This window comes from Macaca mulatta, chromosome 12, assembly GCF_049350105.2.
Source record: "Macaca mulatta isolate MMU2019108-1 chromosome 12, T2T-MMU8v2.0, whole genome shotgun sequence".
NCBI classification, from domain to species: domain Eukaryota; kingdom Metazoa; phylum Chordata; class Mammalia; order Primates; family Cercopithecidae; genus Macaca; species Macaca mulatta.
Window position 1 is genome coordinate 106,240,748 of NC_133417.1, and position 22,055 is coordinate 106,262,802.

At 43.5% G+C, this 22,055-nt stretch overlaps 1 protein-coding gene and 1 non-coding gene across 16 annotated transcripts in view; both read left to right on the top strand.

Moving 5' to 3' along the window:
* Nucleotides 1–22,055, top strand: part of CFLAR (CASP8 and FADD like apoptosis regulator) — a 50,072-nt gene that overhangs the window by 22,606 nt on the left and 5,411 nt on the right. For 11 of the 15 annotated variants that reach the window (XR_013402112.1, XR_013402113.1, XR_013402111.1 and 8 more), the window contains 5 exons: nucleotides 165–247; nucleotides 5,845–5,899; nucleotides 9,664–9,713; nucleotides 10,413–10,494; nucleotides 21,203–21,713. Coding sequence is in view for 12 of the 15 variants with exons in the window: in XM_015110712.3 (XP_014966198.1) it covers nucleotides 165–247; nucleotides 5,845–5,899; nucleotides 9,664–9,713; nucleotides 10,413–10,494; nucleotides 21,203–21,713 (781 nt within the window). In the remaining 3 variants the exon portion in view is untranslated. Of the gene's footprint in view, nucleotides 1–164; nucleotides 248–1,501; nucleotides 1,728–5,844; nucleotides 5,900–9,663; nucleotides 9,714–10,412; nucleotides 10,495–21,202; nucleotides 21,714–22,055 lie in introns of those variants that run through there. The other 4 variants (XM_015110718.3, XM_077957364.1, XM_077957362.1 and 1 more) reach the window with 1 other exon arrangement.
* Nucleotides 2,033–2,095, top strand: LOC114671592 (U7 small nuclear RNA). The gene has a single exon (XR_003721627.2). It is a non-coding gene; the product is annotated as a U7 small nuclear RNA (small nuclear RNA).

A 22,055-nucleotide genomic window follows, 5' to 3' on the forward strand; every position in this document is an offset into this window, starting at 1 on the left:
ATGTTTGGTCGAAGAGTCATCTGAAATTTTGAATTCAGTAAGGTGGCTGGAAAGTTTAGGGTATTTTGAAAGCTGATGGTTGACCTTGGACTGAACCACTGTTGAAGATTTATTTGATAATAATTTATAAGTTTTAACTCAGTACCTCTCTTCTGCTTTTATAGCTCAAGGAGCAGGGGCAGGTTATAAGAATGTTCTCCAAGCAGCAATCCAAAAGAGTCTCAAGGACCCTTCAAATAACTTCAGGGTGAGTCTGGAGCAAACATATGGAATCCCAGCATGAAACCGTTTCAGAGTTCTAATAAAAATATACATATTCTCACAGCATGTACTTTATTTAATATCTGAGAAAATTGTGATAGAAATGTGTATTTGTTTTAAAAACGTGTAACTTCTTATAATTTCAAAGCTAATACATGTTCATTGAGATATGTGGAGAATATAAAGATAAAAGAAAATAAATCACCTATATTCCACTATTCAAAGACAACCACTGTTAATATTTTAGTATATTTCCTTCTAGACTCTTTTTTGTGGGTTTGCATTTGTATCTGTATATATATATATATACAGTTGGACAATTGGACTTTTTTTTTTTTTTTTTTTTTTTTTTTACTGTTCATTTATTCACCTGAAATTGTAACTTAGAAAATGTAACTTTAAAAATAGAAATAGAGCCGGGCACGGTGGCTCAAGCCTGTAATCCCAGCACTTTGGGAGGCTGAGACGGGCGGATCACAAGGTCAGGAGATCGAGACCATCCTGGCTAACACGGTGAAACCCCGTCTCTACTAAAAATTACAAAAAAAAACTAGCCGGGCGAGGTGGCGGGCGCCTGTGGTCCCAGCTACTCCGGAGGCTGAGGCAGGAGAATGGCGTAAACCCGGGAGGCGGAGCTTGCAGTGAGCTGAGATCCGGCCACTGCACTCCAGCCTGGGCGACAGAGCCAGACTCAGTCTCAAAAAAAAAAAAAATAAATAAATAAAATAAAAAAAAATAAAAATAGAAATAGATGCACCATACCTATGGAAAAAAATTTTAAATGTACTACAAGAAGTTTTAAAAGTATATTTTTGCCCGGGTGCGGTGGCTCACGCGTGTAATCCCAGCACTTTGGGAGGCTGAGCCGGAAAGATCACCTGAAGTCAGGAGTTCGAGACTGGCCTGGCCAACATGGTGAAACTCCATCTCTACTAAAAATACAAAAATTAGTCAGGTGTGGTGGTGGGCGCCTGTAATCCCAGCTACTTGGGAGGCTGAGGCAGGAGAATCGCTTGAACCCAGGAGGCAGAGGTTGCAGTAGCCAGATCGCACCATTGCACTCCAGCCTGGGTGACAAAAGTAAAACTCTGCCTCAAAAAAAAAAAAATTTCTTCCTACCCCTATAATACTGACCTCCAATTATTTTTCCTAAAGACAGCTGTTGTGAACTAGTTCATTCTGTAACTATCGAGAGATAGTCTACACATATATTTCATTTTTGCTTTTTTCTCTTTTGCAGATGATAGCACCCTATGTCCATTTTCCTGACTTGTAAATTCTTGGAAATTGTTCCATATGATTAACATGGAACTGCCTCTACTTAATCATTATTTTGAACGATTAAATAGTTTCATTTTCTAAATGTGTTATAATGTGTTTAGCCCTTTCTTGTTGCTGTATGTTTAGATGCTTTCCAATCTTTTGTTACTACTAATAATGCTATAAAATAAATATCCTTGTACTTCTTTGTGTATTTGCTTTTTTACTGAGCTAATTTTAATGATTTCAGCAAAAGTTATTTTGTTATTGAGTGATGAAACAAAAGATTTTTGAGGGTATTCACGAGCATAAGTATCACATAGTCACTTATGGTTGTTGTGTTCGTAGTACTTAGTACAAGGTATCAGAATTGTTCTTCAGTTAATCTTTTATCTTGAGAAGTTAAATCTTGGTGTAATCTTATCCTCATGTTCATATAAAGGTATGTGGAGTTTGTAGTGAGGACTTAGACCCAGGTACAGTTTCCTCGTTAAATTAGAAATGCTTTTGGCAGTGTTAACAGCTCTTTTAGAATTTGTCTAGCACGCTTTTCAGTTTTTGCCAGAAAGCCCCTAAAAAAAAAAAGAAGGAAAAAAAATGCTTTTGTCTGGGTGTGGTGGCTCATGCCTGTAATCCCAGCACTCTGGGAGGCTGAGGCAGGCGGATTGCTTGAGCCTAGGAGTTCGAGACAAACCTGGGTAATATGTCAAAACCCCATTTCTTCCAAAAATACAAAAATTAGCTGGGCATGATGGTGTGCCTCTAGTCTCAGCTACTTGGGAGGCTGAGGCGGGAGAAATTGCTTGAACCTGGGAGGTTGAGGCTGTAGTGAGCTGTGAGTGTGCCACTGCACTCCAGCCTCAGTGACAGAGTGAGACCTTGTCTCTAAAAAGAAAAGAAAAGAAAAAAAAAATGTATGTGTGTATATATATATATATGTAAATGCTTTTGTAAAAGGATGTAATGAAAACATTAACCACTCTTGTAATATAAATGGTTTCATGGCGAATATGTCTGTAAGATACACTACTGAGCAGTACAATTTCAGAGCTAAAATGAATTTACGGATTATATTATCCAATCCCCTTAATGAACAAAATAAGGAAACTTAGCCCTAAAGAACATTAAGCGATTTTGTACCTCTAACTACTAGCAGAGCTGGGCCCAGCCCATACTCCTTCCACTGCACTGTGATGTATATAATAAACTGTATACTTGTCATGCCATAGCTTAGATATAGCGTACTTTTTGTTTATTTTGAGACGGAGTTTCATTCTTGTTGCCCAGGCTGGAGTGCAATGGCATGATCTCGGCTCACTGCAACCTCTGCCTCCTGGGTTCAAGCGATTCTCTGACCTCAGCCTCCCAAGTAGCTGGGATTACAGGCATGTGCCACCATGCCTGGGTAACTTTGTATTTTTAGTAGAGACAGGGTTTCACCATGTTGGTCAGGCTGGTCTTGAACTCCCAACCTCAGGTGATCTGCCCACCTCAGCCTCCCAAAGTGCTGGGATTACAGGCGTGAGCCACTGCGCTTGGCCTAGCGTACATTTTTTAAAAGAATGAAATGTGCTTTCTTTTGTCTTTCTGAGTCTCTGTAATACCAAATAATGAGAAAAAGCAGATTTAGGATTCAGATCCAGGTTTCTGAGCTTTCTCTGCTATTGTCTGTCTAATATAAATTATATTGTCATTCTCAGTTGAAAACCTGTCATATTTTTACTATTGTGTTTCTATTTTGTAAATGAGGCATATTCATTGCTATGTAGCCTGTTGTGAGCCCATATGCTTTGCATATTAGTTTCTCCTTAAATTTTCTATATTTAATATGTCACCCTAAGGCTGGGCACGGTGGCTCACACCTGTAATCCCAGCACATTGGGAGGCCAAGGCAGGCGGATCACCTGAGGTTGGGAGTTCGAGACCAACATGGAGAAACCCTGTCTCTACTAAAAATACAAAATTATCTGTGTGTGGTGGTGCATGCCTATAATCCCAGCTACTTGGGAGGCTGAGGCAGGAGAATCACTTGAACCCGAGAGGCAGAGGTTGCGGTGAGCCGAGATTGTGTCATTGCACTCCAGTCTGGGCAACAAGAGTGAAACTCCATCTAAAAAAAAAGTGACCCTGATTATTCATTCATTAATTTAGTAAGCAGGCACTATGGCATATGAATGCAGTGACTTCCTTAAGAGGTTTAGGAGCTGAATACCTGGAAGTTAACTCATATGAGTCTGCAGAAGTGCTTCAGAAATTACTGTGTGATTAAATGCCACAGGATACCACAAGATATTATAGAATTAAGAAATTATGGCCAGGCGCGGTGGCTCACGCCTGTAATCCCAGCACTTTGGGAGGCTAAGGCGGGTGGATCATGAGGTCAGGAGTTCAAGACTAGCCTGGCCAAGGTGGTGAAACCTTGTGTCTACTAAAACTACAAAAATTAACCGGGCGCAGTGGCAGGCGCTGGTAATCCAAGCTACTCTGGAGGCTGAGGCAGGAGAATCACTTGAACCTGGGTGGCAGAGGTTGCAGGCGCCACTGCACTCCAGCCTGGGCGACCGGGTGAGACTGTCTTAAAAAAAAAAAAAAAAAAAAAAGAATTTAAAAATTATATGGCTACAATACAATGCTTTTAAAATCCATCTTTGATGTTACCTCTCTCTAATTGTATAAGTGAATACACATCTATGCACGGGGCCAGTTTCTATCTGATATGATCAGCCTCTGGCTAAGTTACTAATTATTAGTAAAAAAGGCAACTTACTTTTTTTTTTTTTTGAGACGGAGTCTCGCTCTGTTGCCCAGGCTGGAGTGCAGTGGTGTGATCTCGGCTCACTGCAAGCTCCGCCTCCTGGGCTCACGCCATTCTCCTGCTTCAACCTCCCGAGTAGCTGGGACTACAGGCGCCGGCTACCACACCCGGCTAATTTTTTGTATTTTTGGTAGAGACGAGGTTTCCCCATGTTAATCAGGATGGTCTCGATCTCCTGACCTCGTGATCCGACAGCCGCGGCCTCCCAAAGTGCTGAGATTACAGGCGTGAGCCACTGCCCCCGGCCGGCAACTTACATGTTTTTAATTTAGAAACACAGACTTAGCTACTGACACAGCTTAACAGATAGTGTACTTCTCTCTTTTGGCTAGGTTAGCTTCAGAGAAGAACTGTCATTTGAAAGCTGAGTGTCTCAGATGGGTTGACAGCATGTGGTATGTGTATCTTACATAGGACCTATCGTCTGAGAAGAGAAAGGGTTGGTTTAATCTTTCATTCTCTGATTACTCTTACTCTAGCCCTCAGAAGTGGTTTATGAAGAATATTTGATTATCAAGAATCAGGACCATATGTTGCTTATGTGTAGCTAGGCAATGATAGAAAAGCAATAACTGGACATTTATGGTGTACTTCCGTGTGTTTGGCACTGTGCTGAGCGCTTTGTATGCATTAATCTTCATACGAAATCTGTAAGGTATCTATTATTATTATCCTCATTTAGCATATGAACAGACACACATACAGAAGTTAAATAACTTGCTCAAGATTACATAGCTAATAAGTGGCAGAATCAGGATTCCTAGCCAGGTCTGTCTGGGCTAGAAATCCGACTCTTAACCATGCTGTACTTTGCCCCATGTTGAAGGAACAGGTGGAATGTCAATCTCATGTTCTAACAGCTTATCCTAACCTGGAGCTATGCTAGCAACTATACTATACTGTAACATCAGCTTTTATTGGGCTGTTTTGAAACATTCTACTATGCTAGCTTAGCGTATTTTTATTTTATTATTTTTTTTTATGTTTGTGACAGAGTTTCACTTTTCACTCTCTTCGCCCAGGTTGGAGTGCAATGGCGCCATCTCAGCTCACTGCAACCTCTGCCTCCCTGGTTTAAGCGATTCTCCTGCCTCAGCCTCCTGAGAAGCTGGGATTACAGGGGCACCCACACCATGCCCAGCAAATTTTTGTATTTTTAGTAGAGGTGGGGTTTTACCATGTTGGCCAGGCTGGTCTGGTCTGGAACTCCTGACCTCAGATGATCCAACCACCTTGGCATCCCAAGGTGTTGGGATTATAGGTGTCAGCCACCACTCGTGGCCTATTTTCATTTTCTAAAAGCAGAATTTCCCTGTTCTTTGGTAATATGATATGGGATTTATGGAGTTAACAGCTCTTGCTATTCTTTAGATAATTTAACTGTGGAGATGATATTTTTATTTTTTTCCTGGGTTAAGAATCCTATTGAGACATTTAAAGAGGTGTAATGTATAATGTACCTCTGAAATAACAAACAGGAAATGTGACCTTATTCTTTGTATTTGAAGCTCCACAATGGGAGAAGTAAAGAACAAAGACTTAAGGAGCAACTTGGCACTCAACGTAAGACCACCTTTTTTTAATATTCATTCTTTATAAATGCTTGATAATTTTAGTACAACTGTTGCATTTTTAGAGTTGGCAATTTCCTTTATCTACATAATCTAAGTAAGCTCTCAAAATAAAAACCGGTTAAGCTCTTACGATGGACTCATTGGCATTTCTAGTTGTCTATTGAATTAGCTTATCTAAGTTTGAACACCATCATACTCCATCAGCTTCGTCATCTTGGCTATATTTTAAGAGATGTGACGTTTATAACTGAAATGGAATGGAGCTCTAACCAGGCCATGTTAAACATTCATCCAACCATGATAATGAACCATGTTAAACCAAATATCTAGCAGCAGGAAGAGGAAAGGTAAATAAGTTCTTGTCTTATAGCCCATTTAATAAATCTGGATATTCTACAGATGATATCCCCCCTTTCCTAACAAAGAAAGAAAACGTGCAATTTAAAGACAGGTCAATTTCAACCCGCATGATCTGTTTTCTCTCTTAAAACATTAGCACTTGATCCCATAGATCATTTTTTAAAAGATTACTTCTTTTTTTTTGTTTGGAGATGGAGTCTTACTCTGTCACCCAGGCTGGAGTGCAGTGGTGCACTCTCGGCTCACTGCAGCCTCCACCTCCTGAGTTCAAGTAATTCTCATGCCTCAGCCTCCTGAGTAGCTGGGATTAAACGCATGCACCACCACACCCAGCTAATTTTTTTTTTTTTTTTTTTTTTTTGAGACGGAGTCTGGCTCCGTCGCCCAGGCTGGAGTGCAGTGGCTGGATCTCAGCTCACTGCAAGCTCTGCCTCCCGGGTTTGCGCCATTCTCCTGCCTCAGCCTCCCGAGTAGCTGGGACTACAGGCGCCCGCCACCTCGCCCGGCTATTTTTTTGTATTTTTTAGTAGAGACGGGGTTTCACTGTGTTCACCAGGATGGTCTCGATCTCCTGACCTCGTGATCTGCCCGTCTCGGCCTCCCAAAGTGCTGGGATTACAGGCTTGAGCCACCGCGCCCGGCCTTTTTTTTTTTTTTTTTTTGAGACACAGTCTCGCTCTGTCACTCAGGCTGGCGTGCAGTGGTACGATCTCGGCTCACTGCAGCCTCTGCCTCCTGGGTTCAGGTGATTCTTATGCCTCAGCCTCCGAGTAGCTGGGATTACAGGCTTGCGCCACCACACCCAGATTATTTTTGTGTTTTTAGTAGAGATAGGGTTTCACTCTGTTGCCCAGGCTGGTCTCAAACTTCTGACTTCAGGTGATACACCCGCCTTGGCCTCCCAAAGTGCTGGGATTACAGGGATGAGCCACGGCACCCAGCCTAATTTTTGTATTTTTAGCAGAGACAACATTTCACCATGTTGGTCAGGCTGGTCTCAAACTGCTGACCTCAAGTAATCCACCTGCCTTGGCCTCCCAAAGTGCTGGGATTACAGGCGTGAGCCACTGTACCCAGCAAAAGTTTACTTCTTTTGCTTGAGTCCTCCTTGAAGTGAGAGCTGACTCTTACACTGATGAAGCACATGGTTGTGGTTCCGAACTCCAGGAAGCAGGGATTGATGGGCTGCGATGGAGGGCTTCAGTCTTATCCAAGGGGCTTGGAATCTGTTCTCTGTATGGTGGGACATCATGAATGTTTTGAGTAGGGCAGTGGCCTAATAGAAGCCCTCTTTGTGTGGCAGTCCCCTTACGGATACGTTATGACTCAGTCTTTGTGCTGTGTGTACCTGAAAACTTATTTTGGCCTGGATTAGTCAGATGGTGTAGCTCATGCCTGTCATTCTCTACCTGATACTGTGCTTTTCAGCAAAAACTACTGAGAAGCTAATTAATTCCTGAAATAACAGCATGTTTCTTAAAACACTGGTGAGGTGATGAGAATTAGTATTCCGAAGGCTGTTTAAAGGGAAAATAGGAGACCTAGTAGATTTGCATAGGAATTAATCCCAATATCCCTGTGATCCTATTAGGAGAGCTGCTTACTTGTTCTTGCTTGGACTTGGTTTATTTGCTAATAAAGAAAAAGGTTTCTGGGCTGGACATGGTAGCTTATGCCTGTAGTCCCAACACTTTGAGAGGTCGAGGTGGGTGGATCACCTGAGGTCAGCAGTTCGAGACCAACCTGGGCAACATGGTGAAACCCCGTCTCTACTAAAAATACAAAAATTATCTGGGCGTGGTGGTGCACGCCTGTAGTCCCAGATACTCGGGAGGCTGAGGCAGGAGAATTGATTGAACCTGGGAGGTGCAGGTTGCAGTGAGCCAAGATCTTGCCACTGCACTCTAGCCTGGGTGACAGAGCAAGACTCTGTCCCCCCCCAAAAGCTTTCTAATAACTTGGACTTAATTTAATAGAGGTTTAAAATGGTCAGCCAGGCATGGTGGCTAACACCTGTAATCCCAACACTTTGGGAGGCCAAGGTGGGTGGATCACGAGGTCAGGAGTTCGAGACCAGCCTGACCAACGTGGTGAAACCCCGTCTCTACTGAAAATATAAAAATTAACCAGGTGTGGTGGCACGCACCTGTAATCCCAGCTACTCAGGAGGCTGAGGCAGGAGAATCGCTTCAACCCGGGAGGCAGAGATTGCAGTGAGCCGAGATCGTGCCATTGCACTCCAGCCTGGATGACAGAGCGAGATTCCATCCAAATAAATAATAATAATCAAGCCAAATATTTATATTAATTTGGACTTCCAAATAAATTTCAACTATTCAGCCATCATTGAATTTGATGAGGATGGTGATAACTTCAATTTAGTAAGTTCTTGCTAAATGCCTTAAACTGAGATAGGTATATCACATAGATTATTTTGTGGGTTTTCTTTGTTTGTTCTGTTAATATATAATTGCTAAAATACAAAAAATATAAAGTGAAATTTCCTCTTTCAAGTATCAGAGATAGCTGCTATTAATGTTTGATTTTTATACCTCTAGATTCTTTTATATTTAAGCATATATTAATACATGTGTAAGTATATGTACACAAATAGATATTTTTAAGTACACAGAATCAATATTATACATATTATTTAATAATCCATTTTTCACTTAATATATCCTGTGTATCTTTTTTTAAAATTTATTATTATTATTTTTTGAGACAGAGTCTCGCTCTGTTGCCCAGGTTGGAGTGCAGTGGCACCATTTTGGCTCAAAACTGGTCGTTCATTCACCTCCCTGACCTAATCAAGTCATTTTTTTCTAGCAAATTAGCTTTAGGCTCATCTGCATTTGCCAGGCTCACTGCCCCCGTTGTCACTGTCTTGCCATTGACATTTTATTTTATGATCTCCCAGTATCACTGGACTATGAAAACAGTGCCATCTGTTTTATAGCTAGCAAACACATATAAGCTTTCCCTGCTCTGCACTCTCTAAGGCTGTTCCCTTTAGGTATTGTCAACAGTTTGAGCACATATAGGAAAGCTATCAGTATTGTTGGGTGGTGAGGTTATTAGATTCTCCTATCAAGTTAAAAACTCACCAGCCACCTGTTCCTCACCTAGAGTGAGGTAGGGGAGAGCCTTCTTCACTTGCTGTTTAAGCAACTTTTCCAGATAGCCCCTGGTAGCACTGGGACTTGTGTTTTCTTATGTCACTTTCTTCAATGTGAGGTTGGAACCTCAGGGCCAAGTATAGCTGGGGAAAGAAGAGATAATTGAAGAAAATAGGAAGGGAGAACAGTTGTGATACAAAGAAACTAAGCCAGTGTGGGGGTGGATTTAGCTCTCCTTCAGCTTTGTAAATGATCTCTCTCTCTCATCCCCCAGAAGAACCAGTGAAGACATCCATTCAGGAATCAGAAGCTTTTTTGCCTCAGGTACAGAATAAATGGTCTGATTTGGTATTATATGTACATAGCTGTGGAGAACCCTGACTTCTTTAAAAATATCTGTCCATTAAGAATTCTTTGAGACAGTGGGAGGCTGAGAGTGGTGTTCTGTGAACTTCCATACAAGGGAACTCTGAATAACAAAGAGAAAGTTGTTAAAGGGAGGATTGCATTAGTGAACTTTGGAATGCAGGGAAGTTCCAAAGTAGCACCCCTTGTCTCGACTCAGTGACTGCTGAACATGTAAGTCAGCAGTGATACTTCCCTGAACTTTGACTTGTTCTGGCTTTTTATTAGGTTGACACTTCTTTGTAAGCAGAAGCAATAGAAGGGCTCCCTTTGTACTTGGGAAGATACCACTTATATAACTTCAGGTTACTGTGGAGACAAATGACTCATGTTTTCTCTGTTTTTCAAATTATCTTTATTCCACAAAGCCAATAAAGAGACTGGGATTTTCATTAAAATTAAATAAAAATAAAATAATTTGTCTTGAGCACATTACCCTAATAGAGGAAAAATTTGATATTAATGGGAAACATTTGCCATAATGGGAAACTTCAGGCTGTGTCTGTTGAGTGATTCACCTGTCAAAGGAAATCCAAAAGAAGAGATGGTATATGAGTGGAACCTCATAGAAAGAGAGCAATATCCAGAGTCTTTAGCAATTCTTGCCTTCCTTTCCAGAGCATACCTGAAGAGAGATACAAGATGAAGAGCAAGCCCCTAGGAATCTGCCTGATAATCGATTGCATTGGCAATGAGACAGGTAGGTGTGGAAGCTGCAGATTAACCGGTGCCCTCAGATTGAGATCATGGCACAGGCAAGCTGTATTCATTAGAGTGATCAGCACCAGTTGCCATGACAAACCAGTTCAATAATCTGTGCTTCAGGCTGGGTGTGGTTGCTCATGCCTGGAATTCCAGCATTTTGTGAGGCTGAGATGGGAGGATTGCTTGAGCCCAGTTAAAAATTAGCTAGTGTGGCCGGGCGCGGTGGCTCACGCCTGTAATCCCAGCACTTTGGGAGGCCGAACAAGGTCAGGAGATCGAGACCATTCTGGCTAACACGGTGAAACCCTGTCTCTACTAAAAAAAAAATACAAAAAATTAGCCGGGTGTGGTGGCGGGCACCTGTAGTCCCAGCTACTCAGGAGGCTGAGGCGGGAGAATGGCGTGAACCCGGGAGGCGGAGCTTGCAGTGAGCCCAGACTGCGCCACTGCACTCCAGCCTGGGTGACAGAGCGAGACTCCATCTCCAAAAAAAAAAAAAAAAAAAAAAAAAATTAGCTAGTGTGGACCAGGCACGGTGGCTCACACTTGTAATCCCAGCACTTTGGGAGGTGGACGTGGGTGGATCATGAGGTCAGGAGTTCAAGACCAGCCTGGCCAAAATGGTGGAACTCCGTCTCTACTAAAAATACAAAAATTAGCTGAGCATGGTGGCGCACGCCTGTAGTCCCAGCTATTTGGGAGGCTGAGACAGAAGAATTGTTTGAACCTGGGAAGCAGAGGTTGCAGTGAGCCGAGATTGCACCACTGCACTCCATCGTGGGTGACAGAGTGAGATTCTGTCTTAAAAAAAAAAAAAAACGTTAGCTGGTATGGTGGTGCACACTTGTAGTCCCAGCTACACAGGAGGCTGAAGCAGGAGGATCACTTGAACCTAAGGAAGTCAAGGCTGCAGTGAGCCAGGATTGTGCCACAGCACTCCAGCATGAGTGATAGAGCAAGACCCTGTCTCAAAAAAAGAAAAAATGAATATGTGGTTCAACATAACAGAGACTTGTTTCTCATTCATGTTACAGGCTAGTGTGGATCGGGCCGGGGGGGGTCTTTGTTCATGTGGCCATTCAGTGGCTCCATCATCTTCTGAGGTCTTTGGTTTTCTGCAGAGTCCTTTGTATCTGGCTAGCAGATAAGGGAAGAGAGAATGTGTGGAAGATCTTATAAGAGATTTTAGGGACCAGGCCTAAAAGTGATAATATGCATCATTTTTACCTCATTAGATTGGTCAGAACTCAGTCATGTGGCTCCATCTAACTGTAGTAGACATGGAGAAATTAGTCTAGCTGCGTGTCAGGAGGAAAATGAAATGGATTTGGGGAACACGTAACAGTGTCTCTGACACAAAGACATCATTTACGGTAGTTGGTGAGCTTCAGTCTTGCCTTTTCATTTGGATGCTATAGCAGGGAGGAGTCCTGGAACCCAGAGGGACATTAATATTAATGGAAGGCATTCTGGCTTCACATACTATCTATCACATGCCCCATCATTTCACCTAGATAGATGACAAAAACTTTCCTGGGAACATTAAAGACATGATAAATGTGAGCTCACTTACAGAGCTTTGGATATTTTCTGAGCAATGTGTCAGTTCTGCTATCCTTTGCTTTGGTTGTTGGCCTCAGTCTCTTCTATCTGTGAGTCACCATTGCTTTTGCTCAGTTGTTGTTGGATGTCTGACTCAAACTGAATCACTGGTGCTGCATCAAAAGAGAATGAGAAGAGCATAGATAAGTGGAATGACTTTCTGTTTAATTATTTAGCTCTTCCTTAAGAGGATCGATCATTATATTTCCAGTTTTAGAGCTTCTCAACATTCTCTTAAAATGAGTCAGAACTATCTTTTAGGCTCACTTAAAATGTTACCATGGGGAGTTTTATAGGAAGAGAGGTTAAGAGAAGGTCAAATATAAGACTAAATTTTCCAGGATTTCAGATGTGATCCTGCTTGGTCATGTCCTATTTTTGGTTAGATGTGAGAAAGATAAGTGTCTTCTGCTTTTTAGCCATTAGTACCCATATAAGAATGAGAAAATATTTTCTTAATGAGTCACTTCCTGTTTTAAGAGATTATGTAATTGTCCTGTACTTCTGTTTTTGGTCAGTGTTATTTCATTCATCAGCAGATGTTGTACATGTATCTGTTGTACGAAGAGAATCATAAAAAAAAAAAAAGCCATGACCTGCTGTGAATTGAAAAACCAAGTTTTTTGGCTAAAACTCAATGTCTGTGCTTGCTTCTGTTGCTGGGTTGTGGGCCTCTTGTGGGCAGGGGCTGAATGTATATTCGTATTTTTCTGCATTATAGGAGCATGATCAGAGTTGAGAAATGGAATATGACAGTGTGGGTTTGAATCATGGCTATGCCATGTTCTGGCTTGTGACCTTGGGCAATGTCCCTGGCCTCTTTATTTTTTTTTATTTTTTATTTTTTTCTTTCTTGAGAGAGGTCTCACTCTTTTTGCCCACACTGAAGTGCAGTGATGTGATCTTGGCTCACTGCAACCTCTTCCTCCTGGGTTCAAGCAATTCTCCTGCCTCAGCCTCCTGAATACATCCCTCCCGGGATTACAGGCGTGTGCCACCATGCCCGGCTTCTAATTTTTTTTTTAATTTAAATTTTATTTTTATTTTTCCTGTAATGCTGAGTTCTTGGCCTCCTTAAGTCCCAGTTTTTCTTTTGTAAAGTGGGTTAATAATGGACCTACCTCACAGGGAGGTTGGGCAGAATGAATGAGTTCATACTTGGAAAGGGCTTAGAATAGTGCCTGGCACAGTATGAGCCTGTACTAGATGCCAACTTGCATTATTTCCTCATTTGCTTGTTTAATTCTAGCCATAAACCACCTAAGCAAGAGCTCACCATGGCTCTTTGCACTTGGTACATAGAATCTGATCTCAGACAAGTGAGAGACCAGGGCACTGAGGCCTGCTCTAGGCCCAAGGGGATGCATGAGTGGGATACATCCCCGTAGGCTGTGGTGCACTGGAATGGAGGCCATAACCTGAGAGGGGACAACTTCTTGGATAAACACTCAAGTGGAAAGCTGAGCACAACACTCCTACCAGTCACAGTCTGAATGGGCTTGGCAAAGGAGAATCTAAGTACAAAGTACAGGAGGGCAGAGACCTGATAAGAGAGAAAGATGGAAGAGGACTGTAGAATTGGAGGCAGAGCCTGGGGCATCATGCTTTTGGCTGCAGGTATGAGTAGGTATTGGTGTTGACTGCATTAGTACATCTGTTTCCTGCCCCATGGCTGCTGATGTGTCTGTATATGAGCTCCAAGAATCAGAATGGCAACTCTAGACAGCAGGTCCCTCCTGGTCGGACGTAGTCCTTTAAAGTTCAACATCTTGGTGGTATATTGCTGGACAAGAGTAGGCCTAGGCCATTAGAGGGTACCCTGGATGCTCAGTGCTGCCTTTCCCCCTGAGAATCAGGGTGATTTGACTCAAGCCTTCCCTGCCTCTGGGAACAAAATCAATAATTGGGCTTGAGGCCTCTTATAAACCCCCCTGGGCTCAGGTGGCTAATTAGCAGGTAAGAAACAAGGCAGCACACTTTTATTCTTCTTGTGCTATGGTTTTCATCAGCTGCGAGGTCACGAATCCACTTACATGCACAGACTCAGAGCAGCAGGAGAACATTAATTATAACGAAGTGGAAAGGCACAGTCTCCTCTCCTCACATCATCTCTCTAGGCCTCCAGCTCTTCATTTTCCTCCTCCCCTCCTGGTGATTTGTCACTGAAGATTCTAGGCCCAGAATCCTGCCTTGGTTGAAAATGGTTGTTATTAGTGCAGCACCCTTCATCTCTTTTCATCTAATCTGCAGTTAGGGGGCTTCATCTAGAGTAATTATGTGGATTTCTTCTGTCTAGTTAACTTTGCCACCTGGTTAACATTGAACACTTGGGAGGAGTGCAGGAGTCCTACAAGCGGGTAAGGTAATTGCCAGCTGAAATAAGGGCTCTGAAAGAAACAAACAGGAACATGATAGGACTAACCTGGGCATAGCTGTGCTCAGAGTACATAATTTATTAAAAATCTACTACGTGCCAGGTATTATGCTAATTGTTTTACATGGATTCGTGCTTAATCCTCATAAATACCATAATATAGGTGCTGTTCTCTCCATTAAATTTTTTTTTGTTCTACTTAGAACTAATTTACTAGGAATATTCTTTCTGTGTTCTCTTCTTTTCTTTTCTTTTTTTTTGAGACGGAGTCTTGCTCTGTTGTCAGACTAGAGTTCAGTGGTGCAGTCTCGGCTCACTGCAACCTCTCCCTCCCAAGTTCAAGCGATTCTCCTGCCTCAGCCTCCCGAGTAGCTGGTATTACAGGCATGTGCCACCACGCCCAGCTAATTTTTCTTTTTTCTTTTTTTTAAATTTATTTTTAAGACGGAGTTTCATTCATGTTGCCCAGGCTGGAGTGCAATGGCGCGATCTCAGCTCACCGCAACTGCCGCCTCCCAGATTCAAGCGATTCTCCTGCCTCAGCCTCCTGAGTAGCTGGGATTACAGGCTCATGCCACCATGCCCGGCTAATTTCGTATTTTTAGTAGAGACGAGGTTTCACCATGTTGGCCAGGCTGGTCTCGATCTCCTGACCTCGTGATCCGCCCACCTCAGCTTCCCAAAGTGCTGGGATTACAGGCGTGAGCCACCGCTCCCGGCCTATTCTCTCTCTTTTCAAGGTGAGGAAGCTAAGCAGTGAACTACACTCCTACCTTCTCTAGTACTGATTGAGCTGGGATCAAAAGCTGGACTCCAAAGCCTATGCTTTTAATTACTTTGCCTCAATATAATTTCCATGAAGGTGGGGGAGTTTATCCATCCCTCTTACTATGGGTCTCCAGTACCTGGAACAATCCCTGGTACCTAGGTGTTCAATAAATATTTGTTGGGTGAATGAATGAAGGAATAAGCTCTCCCAGTGTCAGTGTGTTTATAAAAGCCAATCCTTTTTATCTTTAGAGTTTAGCAGACTCTCTTCTACCTGTCTTCACTTCTGTCCTCAAAAAACCAGACTTTTATCCAGAGAGCATGCACGTCTCCCAAGTATTTATAGCTTTATTTCTTTGTCCAGTAAATGTTTGTTGAGGGCCTACTATGTGCAAAGCACCATGCTTGGCCCTGTGTGAAGCAAATATTAAGGCAATGAGGTGGAATCCGTTCTCAGAGCTGTGTTGTGCATGAAATAAGGTTATTCTTTGGTAGTTCATTCTTGAGAAGAATCCTTATGGAGTTCAGTAACCTCTTCTTGAGGCAGAAGTAAATGCTTAGGGATTTGGGGGCTAATTATCTCAGTTTGGTAGAATTGAAAAATAAGTCTTTGGTGTTGTGTCATCTGTGTCAGTGATAGCAAAGCTGGATCTGTGCTAGGCCCTGGTGGGTCATCTTTAAACACTGGACTTTTTAATTCTGTTGGGAATATAGAAGCAAACGTCTCACATCTCTGACAGATGGGCTTTACGGCTTGGCCTGAAGCTCTGGTTGTTTTTAAGTCCCCTGAATAAAAATAAAAGACGATGTTTGCAAATTTTAAGAGGAAGTTTTTTTTTGTTTTTGTTTTTGTTTTGAGACAGAGTCTCGCTCTGTTGCCCAGGCTGCAGGAGTGCAATGGCGTTATCTTGGCTCATTGTAACCTGTCTTCCGGGTTCAAGCGATTCTCCACCTCAGCCTCATGAGTAGTTGGGATTACAGGTACCCGCCATCATGCCCGGCTAACTTTTGTATTTTTGTAGAGACAGGGTTCACCATGTTGGACAGGCTGGTCTTGAACTCCTGACCTCAGGTGATCCACCCGCCTCGGCCTCCCAAAGTGCTGGGATTACAGGGATGAGCCATCGCACCTGGCCAAGAGGAAGTATTTTTTTTTCTACCCTGTTCTTTCTGAAAAGCTTGAACATTTTTCTGTACTTTCCTTTTCTTTTTTGAGACAGGGTCTTGCTCTATCACCCAGAATGGAGCACAGTGAAACAATCACAGCTCACTGCGGCCTTAACCTCGCAGGCTCAAGCGATCCTCTCACCTCACCCTCCCAAGTAGCTGGAACTACACACAGGCACCACCACAGCCATCTAATTTTTAAAATATTCTGTAGAGACAGGGTTTCACTATATTGTCCAGACTGGTCTCAAACTTCTGGGCTCGAGCAATCCTGCCACTTCAGCCTCCTGAGTCCCTAGTACTACAGGCACATGCTAACATGTCTGGCTAACTTATTTTTGTTTTTTGTAGAGACAGGGTTTTTTGCTGTATTGCCCAGGGCGGTCTTGAACTCCTGACTTCAAGTGATCTTCGTGCCTTGGCCTCCCAAATCACGGGATTATGGTCATGAGCCACCACGTAATCTTTGTTTTATGTGCATTTATAAGCTTTGCTTCCCCAACAAGATTATAAGCTCTTTGATTTAAGTACATCATGTATTTGATATGTATTCTCTTGTCCAAGTATTTCTGTAGGCGATAAGGGGAACTTTGTAAAACAAGAGTTTTCTGGTCAAGTAAATTTGAGAAGTGCTGCCTAATCTCTTCCCCCTCAGATATTTGCAATGCATATTGACCTATTAAAGGCTCTGAGAATTCTTCCTGCGAATAAACCTATTTTAGCCTTGTCCACCTTACATTTCCCAAACACATTTGACCTCAGAACTCCCTTTTTCACTAAGAATGTTTTGCCCATCTTATGTTTTGCCCATGTGCTCTATAGCAATTAACACTGGGCTTATTAAAGGTACACAGTAAGTGATTGTAAATTAACCGGTGAAGCATTCCCTCATTCTCGTTTATTTTATACATTTATTTAATGAAGCCCTTTTCATAGAAATTGTCAAGATAAATGCACCCTCATTTAGATCAAAACAAATTCTAAATTAATGAAGTCATGACATTTTACTGTATTTTGGTTTTTTTGGTTTATCTGTGAAGTCCTCAAACCTGTGAGTAGTGCTGACCCTGACCTTGAATGAACAGCCCTGTACTAACTGCAAGGCCAGAAGAACCCCCACCCTTCCCCTCTCTACCTCCCCCATAACATTTCAAGAAGTTCTAAAGAACCGTTGGAATTTTTGGAGATCAGACTGGGTTGGGTGTGGGTTTTCCAGGGTGGGTTCTAGAAGGAGAAGTGGGACTTCTGTAGTTTGTTGAAGTTTTATTTTCCAAACCCAGCCCCCAAGTTTTTCTTCCTCTATTTATGTGCAAGGACAAAACAGTTACTGTTCTGCCTACATAGGACTTGGACTTTGTCCGCTCTGAGCCCATTTTAGTTCAGAATATAGAGACCTCCCTCCAGGTCCTAAGAGAGAGATTCCATGAGAGATGTGCAACACCATAAGATTGGTGATTTGTACTTTGAAATGGCTTCCTTTGTTTCCTTTAAAGTCAATATCTTATATCTGAATAAACACAGTTTGCAAAGCATCTTTACAGAAATCTCACTGGATCCTCACGGTCACCTTTTTCACCTTTTTTTTGAGACAGAGTCTCACTCTTTCACCCAGGCTGGAGTGCAGTGGGGCGATCTTGGCTCCTCCACTTTCTGGGCTCAAGTGATCCTCCTCAGCCTCCCAAGTAGCTGGGACCACAGATGCGTGCCACCATGCCTGGCCAATTTTTGTATTTTTGGTAGAGATGGGGTTTCGCCATGTTGCCCAGGCTGGTCTTGAACTCTGTAGCTCAAGTGATCCACCCGCCTTGCCTCCCAAAGTGCTGGGACTACAGGTATGAACCATCGTACCCTGCCCTCACAGTCACCTTTTGAAGAACCTCCTGCTCAAGAGTTCCTCCTGCCTCAGCCTCCTGAGTAGCTGTGATGACTACAGGCATGCACTACCATGCCTGGCTAATTTTTTATTTTTTGTAGAGATGGGATTTCCCTGTGACTCCCAGGGTGGTCTCAAACTCCTGAGCTCAAGCCGTCCTCCCACCTTGGCCTCCCAAAGTGCTGGGATTATACGTGTGAGCCACTGCACCTGGCCAAGCATTCATTTTAATCCTGTTTTATAGATGAATAAACTGGGGCTGACTCAAACTGACTCAGTCACACTGTCATTACCTTTTTGATCCTGTACATTAGACTGGGCTGTGTGCATGTTCTTGCGGCTCAATAAAGTTGCAAGTGCCAGCTAACAACCCTTCCCACTCCACCTCACCATCTCATAGAGGAAAATTGTGACATTAATGGGAAATGTCAGTGGTGATGTCTTCAGGCTGGGCCTATGGAGTGACTGCCTTGCCACACATTTAAGCAATGCTCTGTCTTGTCTGAGGCTCAGACCTGCTGTTCTTTTTGGCATTTGGGACCTGCATGGTTTTTGGCTTCACCTCCAGCTTTAGCTATTTTTCTTCTGTTCTTTTAGGTAAGGATTTTCTGCCCCAGACCTCAGATTCCCATTCCCTTCCTAGCTTGTCTGCTGTTGTAGCCCAGTCCTCTTCCAAGACCATGCAAGATTCAGACCCTAGTAAGAGGAGATGGAGGAACTAGGACTTAAACCCACATCTTGTGATTGCAAGGCTGGTTCCTCTTTTGCCCTGCACCACGCGACTGTCTGCTGACGGTCATGTGACAGGGGCTTCCCCAGCCAGAACCTCCAGGGAGCACAAATAAAGGAAAGAGCTGGAAGGCACAGTATAGCATTTGTTCTGTCCAAGCGTCACATATCAGCATGGGAAGGGAGAACGAGGTGAAGCTTTCTTTCAAGGACTTTGATAAGGAAGGACATTTATCAGTGAAGAGAGGTTTTGAGGGAAGTGAACCAATCTTGAGATAAGTAAACAAAAGAGCTTTGAGTCTGGTGTTTCCCTGTTTGCTTCTGCCCCCTGGGGGAACAAATACTCTATGATTAGAGACGTGTAAGTCCTTTGGAATAGAATAGCAGTGATGGAACTGGAGTCCTAGTCCAGGTTCTCTCCTTGTTCAGCCTGGATTCAGTACTGGGTATTGAAACTCGCCTGCACCCTCAGAGGAGATGACTAGGGGACAGTGCGTCCAGGCCTCTTCTACCACACAGTTTCCTTTTTTTATAAAGCGCATACACATTTAAAATTTAATGATACTCCCAAATTGCTCTTCAAAAACGCTGTACAAAATTACAGTCCTGATAACAGCTGCCCAGAGATCCTGTGAAGGCATTTACCCTCATTATTATTATTATTATTATTATTAGAGACGGAGTCCTGCTCTGTCGCCCAGGGTGGAGTACAGTGGCGCAGTGTTCGCTCACTGCAACCTCTGCCTCCCGGGTTCAAGCGATTCTCCTGTCTCAGCCTCCCAAGTAGCTGGGATTACAGGTGAGCACCCCACGCCTGACTAATTTTTGTATTTTTAGTAGAGACAGGGTTTCACCATGTTGACGAGACTGGTCTCGAGCTCCTGACCTCAGGTGATCTGCCCGCCTTGGCCTCCCAAAGTGCTAGGATTACAGGCGTGAGCCACTGGGCCTGGCTGCCCTCACTGTTTAATGGGTTATTTGCAACCTGTGAATCATGTCTCCTATTTCCTTGTTAATGATGCTGATTGATTATAGACTTAGAAATATCAGCACTTCCTTTGTATCTCTTCATTATTACATGATACAATAATTCATTTTCTTTTTTTTTTTGAGACAGAGTCTCACTCTGTTGCCCAGGCTGGAGTGTAGTGTTGCAATGTTGTCTCACTGCAACCTCCACCTCCCGGGTTCAAGTGATTCTCCTGCCTCAGCCTCCTGAGTAGCTAGGACTACAGGGGCGTGCCACTACACCTGACTAATTTTTGTATTTTTAGTAGAGACGGGGTTTCGCCATTTTGGCCAGGCTGGGCTTGAACTCCTGACCTCAGGTGATCTGCCCGCCTCAGCCTCCCAAAGTGCTGGGATTACAGGTGTGAGCCACTGAGCCCAGCCAATGATTCATTGTTTAATCCTTAGTTGTGGGCCAAGCAAAGGAGAAAAGTAAGAAGCCTTTTCCTTTTACTGATAGGAAAGGTCAAAAGACTTACCTAGTGAATTATTTACCTAAAAATGTATACAAATCACTCCAAAATTTAGTGGCAAAAACAACAGTACTAATTTAATTATATCTTCACCTGTGGGTGAGGAATGTAGGAGCAGCTTAGCTGGGCTGTTCTGGCCCAGAGTCTAGTGAAGTTGTGGTCAGTTGTCAGCTGGGTCATCTGAATGCTTGATTGGGATTGGAGGATCCACTTCTAAGGTGGTCACTCACATGACTGGGAAGTTGGTGCTAGCTGTTGGCGGGAAGCCTGTTCTTCATGTGGGTCTCTCTGAGGGACTGCCTGAGTACTTTCATGATGTGGTGGTGGGCTTCCCCCAGAGTGAGCCACTCAGAAGAGAGAAAGATTGTGAGGTCTGGACTTCAGTAAGAAGGTCGTTGAAGAAAGAAAGGTTTTGTCCTCCCCTTGGTTTGATTGGACTAGAGTGGGCTCAGTCTGTGCCTGTGGCTGGCATCAGGCAGGAACAGTGGTATAGCAGGGTATAGACCATATTTAGGGACCTAAAGTCACGTCTTTCATGATTCAGATGGTTCCTGTTCCAACTGCCCAGGACTTGAGCCTGTCAAAATATGACACAAAAGCAGAAGCTTTTCATAATGGAGATTAGACCATGGCTAGGATTCCTACCCAGTCCTCTTGAGCTCTCCTCACTCCAGTGTTGTTTTACATGTTTGTTTTGTGTTTTCCCCAGAGCTTCTTCAAGACACCTTCACTTCCCTGGGCTATGAAGTCCAGAAATTCTTGCATCTCAGTGTGAATGGTATATCCCAGATTCTTGGCCAATTTGCCTGTATGCCTGAGCACCAAGACTACGATAGCTTTGTATGTGTCCTGGTGAGCCGAGGAGGCTCGCAGAGCTTGTATGGTGTGGATCAGACTCACTCAGGACTCCCCCTGCATCACATCAGGAGGATGTTCATGGGAGATTCATGCCCTTATCTAGCAGGGAAGCCAAAGGTGTTTTTTATTCAGAACTATGTAGTGTCAGAGGGCCAGCTGGAGGACAGCAGCCTCTTGGAGGTGGATGGGCCAGCAATGAAGAATGTGGAATTCAAGGCTCAGCAGCGAGGGCTGAGCACAGTTCACCGAGAAGCTGACTTCTTCTGGAGCCTGTGCACTGCGGATGTGTCCCTGCTGGAGCGGTCCTGCAGCTCACCGTCCCTGTACCTGCAGTGCCTCTCCCAGAAACTGAGACAAGAAAGGTGAGCCCCCAGGAGGTGGTCAGTTCTGGACCACCTGCTTATTTTCGTGCCACAGGATAGGAATTACCACTGTGCCACGTTTGCTGCCCTTCTCTTCTGGGAGGAAAAGAGATTTTCCCTCCTGCTTTGGGGTTGCCGTAGGACTACAGTATAGACCCGGCACGATTTTTTTTTTTTTTTTTTTTTGAGAGGGAGTCTGGCTCTGTCGCCCAGGCTGGAGTGCAGTGGCCGGATCTCAGCTCACTGCAAGCTCCGCCTCCCAGGTTTACGCCATTCTCCTGCCTCAGCCTCCCGAGTAGCTGGGACTGCAGGCGCCTGCCACCTCGCCCAGCTAGTTTTTTT